Source organism: Triticum dicoccoides, chromosome 7A (genome assembly GCF_002162155.2).
Source record: "Triticum dicoccoides isolate Atlit2015 ecotype Zavitan chromosome 7A, WEW_v2.0, whole genome shotgun sequence".
In the NCBI taxonomy this organism is placed as follows: domain Eukaryota; kingdom Viridiplantae; phylum Streptophyta; class Magnoliopsida; order Poales; family Poaceae; genus Triticum; species Triticum dicoccoides.
Genome location: NC_041392.1, coordinates 101,885,574 through 101,893,342, shown reverse-complemented (window position 1 = coordinate 101,893,342; position 7,769 = coordinate 101,885,574). Strand labels below are relative to the sequence as shown.

Here is a 7,769-nt window from a genome sequence, read left to right as displayed (position 1 = left end):
TTAACCCCTAAAATTTAGCTTTTTGTGGGATGTGGGATATGATGGGGATTAAAGTTTAGAAGATCTGCTACAGATGCCCTTAGCGTATCATATGTGTGGTTTTATATCTCAAAATGTGAGCATGACCATACACTTCATGATTCAAGAGGAACTTACATGCAGTTCTAACATATCAAACTTACATGCAGTTCTAACATACCGATCTTTTTTCTCATATGTTGATTTTTTTCTTGCAGGCTTTGAAGTATGGTCAAAACTGCGCAAATTAGAAATTCTTGATTTATCCAATAATAAATTAGATGAGAGTAGCATCACATCCTTAGTTGCATTTTCATCGCTACGGTCATTATTGCTCCATGGCAATGCCTTCAGCTCCAATCTGACAATACAAGGTGAGCTTTGGAGTTTTCTCATCCTAGGGGCTATTTTAAGCATTTTCCTGGTCTTGTGGGTACCAACAACATCTTGCAAGTCACTTCTCGTGATTTATGTTGTTGTTTACTGTACAGGACTGAGCACAATGAAGCTGCATACTCTTGATCTAGGCAATAATTATATACACGGCAAGTTAGCAACAGGTAAATGATGCATTTTGATATCTCAGTAACTTGTGTAAAATACGAAGTTGGTCGTATTGTGCATTAAAGAGCATTAATAAGAGGTTTTTTTTATTACAGATATTTGCAATATGGGAGATCTTCAAGAGTTACATCTCAGTGGCAATATTTTACTTGGAGAGCTTCCGTCATGCATGAAAAATCTAGCTTCTCTCAGAATTCTTGATCTGTCACATAACACTGGATTGATTCTGAAGTTTCCCTCTCCTATCTTTCCAAGTCTCACATCACTCGTGAAACTTTCCCTCTTAAATAACTGTCTTGAAGGAGTTCTCTCCCTGAGTTCCTTGCTAAGTCCACAATTGACTCACCTTGAACTAGCAAGCAACGGCAACGGTAACCATTTTCAGGTGCAAACAGAGAATCCAGCAACACATCCATCAGCTCAGCTTAAGGTTCTAGTACTTCGAAATTGCAACCTTAATGGTAATTCATCCGTTATACCAAGTTTCTTGTTGCATCAGCATGCACTAGAGACGGTTGATATGCCTAATAACAACCTAACAGGTTACTTCCCCTTGTGGTTGATAGATAATAATGTCAACCTATCAACGCTAGTTCTGCGAGGTAACTCCTTTACAGGTCCTTTTCTTCCATCCAAAGTACACACCAACTTGCATTGGATGGATGCATCCCATAATAGGCTAAGGAAATTACCTGTGGACATCAACACCACATTACCAAATTTGAGGTACCTAACCTTATCAGGGAATTATTTTAGGGGCACCTTTCCTTCCACCTTGAGCTACATGGATAATCTGCAATATTTGGATTTGTCTTACAACAATTTCTTAGATAACATTGCGTCGGCTTTTGTTGGAAGTATGTCAAATATCACTGCCTTGAAACTGTCGGGAAATCATTTCTACGGTGCATTCCCTCAAGACATTCAATTACCTTCCATTTTACATCTATTAATGGATGAAAATGAAATCAAAGGAGAACTTCCCCAGAAGATATGTGACAGTATGAAGCTTATGACGTTTGATGCTAGCAATAATGAGTTGACCGGCCATCTCCCTACTTGCATTTACCAACTCTCGGCACTTGCCATCTTGAAATTAAAAGGGAACTCGTTGACTGGATCGATTCCATCAGGATTATGCGGCCTCCGCAAACTGGTATTTCTAGATATTTCAAGCAATAACCTTTCTGGTCCAGTGCATTGCTTACCGAATTTGTACCATGTTCATATGAGTGAAAATAGATTAAATGGAACCTTTCCTATTCCATTGTCTGTGGGAACTAATATATATACAGTGGATCTCAGAGACAACCAATTCAGTGGTATCCTTCCAGAGCTGATAGGCAAGTCCTTTCCAAATCTAAAAGTACTGCTACTAAAAGGTAACATGTTCAACGGGATAGTTCCAAATGATGTATGTAACTTAAGGTATTTGCGTCTACTAGATCTGTCTCATAATAAGCTATCCGGGCAGCTACCTTTATGTTTGTACATTATGGGACTGGATGATGGTTTATTTAACTTCGAACCTGGTTTTGGAACTTTTCCTGAATTATTCGAAGTCACGGGGCTGCCAGATCAAGAGGGATTCATGACTAAGGGCAGACAAGACAATTACAGGGGAAACATACTCAACTACATGACTGGACTTGATTTCTCTTCGAACCAGTTGAAAGGATCCATTCATGAAAGTATAGGTGACATGAAATGGTTAAGGGCATTGAATTTCTCAGAAAATAACTTTGATGGATCAATACCACAGTCCTTATCAAATTTAAGTGATCTGGAGAGCTTGGATCTCTCGCACAACAAGTTGGCAGGCCAAATACCTTCAGAGCTAGCAGCATTACCGTCCCTTGAAGTGTTCTCAGTGGCATACAACAACCTGTCTGGTCCTACACCGGGAACAAAGGGGCAGTTCATCACATTTGATCAGAGCAGCTACGAAGGCAATCCGTATCTCTGCGGCCCACCGTTTCTAAAGAGTTGCTCAGTTCCTGAGCTTGAAGAACATGGAGAAGAAGACGATGATAAAGTTGGTGATATCATATTGTTTGGTTGTTCAGCTATGTTCTACATGGCTGGTTTCTGGACGTCCTTGGGTGTGCTTTACTTCAAGGCAAGCTGGCGATGGTCATGGTTCTCTGCGGTGGACATGTTCAGCGATTTTGTAATGGTCAAGTTGGCTATATACACAAGAAAGATCCGTGGCGCCAGTTGATCTTTCCGGAGGGCTGAATAATTCATCAAGCGGTTACCTTTTGGTGATACTAGTAGAATATTTAAGAAGTTGTGTAATTTGTTTTAAAATATTGTCGATTGATAAGTTGTGTAATAAGGCTGTGACGTTCTGTGGCCATGTGTTATATTTTGTTTGGTCTGTAGATCTGAAGTTCTTTGGAACTGGTTAATGTGATATCACTCTGATTGAAACAGGGTAATGCTTTTCCTAACATTGGACTAGGTAATGTTAAGTCACTTTGATGAGCGCTCTTATCTAGATTGCCGCATGTACTGTAAAATACTCAGCTGATAAAAGACAGTGATTCATATTTATTTGAGCAGCATGTATCTTTATAACAGTCGGCCAGGATCCACACAAAAGTTAGACATAGTATGATGCACATGGCCAAAACAAACAACGGTTCAGAGGATCATGTCGACTCAGCAGCGACCACCATCAGCTTGTCATCATCCAAACCACCTTGTGTCTTGTCCTCACCGTCACGGTCCGGCAGCACGGACGCCAGTGCCTGCCATAGTACACCGTTACCGTTAACGATAGGCAAAAGTGCATCGCTCATTGAGTTGCAAAATAGTAAGAGATTGATCGTCTAACTTACCGTGTTCGCAAGGGTTTGCGTCAGCCGGTTGATATCTTCGGCAGGGACATCTGAATTTGGCTTAACGGCATGCACATTCCTACAATACATCGGTGTTAGCTACAAAGAAAGGTTGACAAGAAAGATACATGCATGCTCCGTGCTCAAGGAAGCAACACTGACCTATCCGGAAGATAGCGAAGTAGGTAGAAAATACCACAGTTTTGACATTACAGCGAATTTTGAAGTATTAAGAATACTGTGGACCTGTTTGGCAAAAGCTTTATACGCTGCAGTTACAAACACGCTCATTGCTAGCTAGCTAGAAGTTCCAAGCTGATGTACGGCCATGCACAAACTAGTACGACCATGCACTAGCCGAACAACCAATATGAACACACCATACACAAGCTCCATGTTACACTGATAAAATGGAGTTGGTTGTCGATTACCACACATGCCATCACGTGCAGCAAGGACATGATCAGTCCATCTCGACCTGGCAAGTCCAGCATACATAGCAAAAACAAAATCAAATCCCCACACACCTTTGCTAGATGAGGACCTGGAAATGTAGGGAACACAGATTGGGACGAGATGACTTCAGTAGGGAAAATCGGAAGCAGCGGCAATCGGAAGTAGCAACCAGGAAGATGCAATGAAGGACAGTGTACTAATCATTTTCCTCCCCTTTGTTAATTTTTTGATTTGTCCATGACCGCTGACCAAGAGGACAGGCGGTGGTGATGGGTTGGGAGTGAGTTGAAGATAACACTCGTTCTTTCGTCCTCTCTGCTTTTTAAAAAGAGGTCGGAGGTTCTTTTTTATATGCAGAGAAAATACCATGGTATTGGAAAAACTGTGGTATTAATACTACAGTTTTTTGTTCTCACCAAACAGCTCACAGTAATTAAAACCATGGTATTCCTAAAAACTGTAGTATTCTCAAAATACATAGAAAATACTTTACTATCAAACGGGGCTTACTTATAAATAATTCACAAAGAGAAATCTGCCATCCACTCAATTAGCATTGTTTATCATGTATGCTCCCTCCGTCCGAAATTACTTGTCGCTTAAATGGATGTATCTAGCACTAAAATATGTCTAGATACCAGTGGCGGAGCTATGTTGGGGCCAGGGGGAGCATTGGACCAATTTCTGAAGATTTTTTTAGAAAGACTTAGATTAGAATTTTTTTAACATTTGCCCCCCCCCCCCCTGCCCCCCCTCCAAACACTGATGATTGCATTTCGCCTCCCCAGTGATTTTCGGCTAGCTCCGTCACTGCTAGATACATCCTAATGAAGGAAGTATTAGAAAACACAAGTGCTTCTGATTATCACATATCACAGCACAACATGAACTCTAGGCAAACATGAGAACTGGCATATTCACAAGAACAAACCTAAACAAGATTAAGCATTTTCCGGGTCTGAGAAAAAATTAGAACATGATGTCCCTCTTCAAGAAGATTTCGCTGCAACATCAGGGAGTAGCCACATTTACTTAATTTAGATAAACGAATATGCATTACACTGCTGAGAACTTATATGGGCATGCATCAAAGAATACTTACCAACAAGGACATGATGAAAGATATTTTGCACGAGTCTTCATGCCCGACTTGCAGCGCATCATCATCATAGGACACACCAGCAAGATTCAGGGCCATTTTTTTAAAGCCTAACCATATCATGATCATTTAACTTTCCGTCCACGTCTTGAATGCCTTCCAATATGCCCTCAGCGCCTATCTTTGTCAACATCTGTGGGTGATCACATATTTGCTTCAATATCTGTTGAAGAACAGGAAGAAACATGAAACAAGCAGGATCTCACAAAGGAACAGGCACATAAAACATTGATAAAGTAAGGCTATATACCTAACAAATGCATCCTGTCATATAAATATATAATATCCCGTTTAATTTCTAGGTGTGTTTTAGTAGAGAAAACAATCAGTACAAAGGTGTATTTTCATACGAATACGGGTACATTTCTGGACAGTGAAGATTGGTGGAAAGAAATAATTTTTAAACTGATGCTTACCGTGATTTGAGGCAATTGAGATTCCATTTCATTACGTATATCACTCTTCAGAAAAGCTTCATATAGTAGCCTCTGCACAGAAAAGAAAGGAAATTGAATCATTGTCTATTATGACCAGCTTGGTCTATATTAGGAAAAGGCCCACCAGGCATTAGTATTAGGGGCTTGGCCCACAAGTTATCTTAGGCTAAAGTTATAAATACTAGTTGTAAGACACGGTTGAGATCAAGCAATAAAGATATTATAATCTTCTGTTGCCCGGCTCCCTGAGGAGCCGGAACCCTAGCCGCCGCCGCCTCTATCCCTAGCCGCGACGGCGCCTGTCCGCCGGCGCGCCCGCTCTAGCCCTCGTTCCCCTCCTCCTTGCCCATACAATCTGTGTCGGAGGCCTGGTAGGAACCCTAGTCCTACCAATTTGGTATTCAGAGACACCAGCTCGATCATGTCGCTTCCTCCATCACCGCAGCCACTGCCAAACACCACCGCCTCACCTACGCTGCCGCCAGCCCCGTCCGCATCCATGCTGGCGCTCACATCCGGGACGGCCACCCCAACAGCGCCGACCGCCACCGCGGCAGAGACGCCCCCCATCCTCTCGCCCGAGGAGGTCTCGGGCACCCTTCGGGAGCTCGTCCAGGCGGTCAAAGGCATCAGCCTCTACCTCGTCGGGAACCAGCCTCCGCCGCCGAGCGCCGCCACCACCGCCTACGGGCCGCCGCCGCTTCCGTGGACCGCCCCGGCCTTCCAGTCGCCCTACGGAGGGCCGCCCCCGCCGCCGCTGCTGCTGCAGCACTACCCGACCACGGGGAACCCTTGGCCCGCGTGGTCGGCCGCCACCGCACCGCTGGGGGATCCCTCCCAGCAGCTTCTCCAGGCACCCCCGCCGGCTACTTCGACGCTGGCTGCGGCGCCGCAGCTCCTCCAGGCGCCGTCATCGTCGACTACATCACCACCCGCGCCCAGGCCCACACGGGTCAGCCCCTGCACAGGTGCAGTTTCCGCCATCGCCATCGCCAATTCCCGCGTGGGCAGCCGGCTCGTCGCCGGCCCCGGTGTATGTTGGAAATATGCCCTAGAGGCAATAATAAATTAGTCATTATTATATTTCCTTGTTCATGATAATCGTTTATTATCCATGCTAGAATTGTATTGATAGGAAACTCAGATACATGTGTGGATACATAGACAACACCATGTCCCTAGTAAGCCTCTAGTTGACTAGCTCGTTGATCAATAGATGGTTACGGTTTCCTGACCATGGACATTGGATGTCATTGATAACGGGATCACATCATTAGGAGAATGGTGTGATGGACAAGACCCAATCCTAAGCCTAGCACAAGATCATGTAGTTCGTATGCTAAAGCTTTTCTAATGTCAAGTATCATTTCCTTAGACCATGAGATTGTGCAACTCCCGGATACCGTAGGAGTGCTTTGGGTGTGCCAAACGTCACAACATAACTGGGTGGCTATAAAGGTTCTCCGAAAGTGTCTGTTGGGTTGACACGAATCGAGACTGGGATTTGTCACTCCGTGTGACGGAGAGGTATCTCTGGGCCCCCACTCGGTAGGACATCATCATAATGTGCACAATGTGATCAAGGAGTTGATCACGGGATGATGTGTTACGGAACGAGTAAAGAGACTTGCCGGTAACGAGATTGAACAAGGTATCGGGATACCGGCGATCGAATCTCGGGCAAGTATCGTACCGATAGACAAAGGGAATTGTATACGGGATTGATTAAGTCCTCGACATCGTGGTTCATCCGATGAGATCATCGAGGAGCATGTGGGAGCCAACATGGGTATCCAGATCCTGCTGTTGGTTATTGGCCGGAGAGTCGTCTCGGTCATGTCTACTTGTCTCCCGAACCCGTAGGGTCTACACACTTAAGGTTCGGTGACGCTAGGGTTATAGAGATATTAGTATGCGATAACCCGAAAGTTGTTCCGAGTCCCGGATGAGATCCCGGACGTCACGAGGAGTTCCGGAATGGTTCGGAGGTAAAGATTTATATATAGGAAGTGCTATTTCGGCCATCGGGACAAGTTTCGGGGTCACCGGTATTGTACCGGGACCACCGGAAGGGTCCCGGGGGTCCACCGGGTGGGGCCACCTACCCCGAGGGGCCACATGGGCTGTAGGGGGTGCTCCTTGGCCTATATGGGCCAAGGGCACCAGCCCCAAGAGGCCCATGCGCCAAGAGATGAGGGAAAGGAAGAGTCCTAAAGGGGGAAGGCACCTCCTAGGTGCCTTGGGGAGGTGGGACTCCTCCCTGGCCGCACCCTTCCTTGGAGGAAGGGCCAA

The 7,769-nt window shown here is 44.9% G+C and overlaps 1 protein-coding gene and 1 pseudogene across 1 annotated transcript in view; one reads left to right on the top strand and one right to left on the bottom strand.

The window, feature by feature from the left end:
* The window catches only part of LOC119332636 (receptor-like protein 15), a 7,567-nt gene extending 4,601 nt beyond the window's left edge, over nucleotides 1–2,966 (top strand). The window contains exons 2-4 of the mRNA XM_037605800.1: nucleotides 237–392; nucleotides 510–578; nucleotides 678–2,966. Coding sequence (XP_037461697.1) covers nucleotides 237–392; nucleotides 510–578; nucleotides 678–2,803 — 2,351 coding nt within the window. The 3' untranslated portion in view covers nucleotides 2,804–2,966. The remainder of the gene's footprint in view (nucleotides 1–236; nucleotides 393–509; nucleotides 579–677) is intronic.
* A 1,846-nt stretch (nucleotides 2,967–4,812) lies between these two features.
* LOC119333206 overlaps nucleotides 4,813–7,769 on the bottom strand; it is a 35,169-nt pseudogene continuing 32,212 nt past the window's right edge.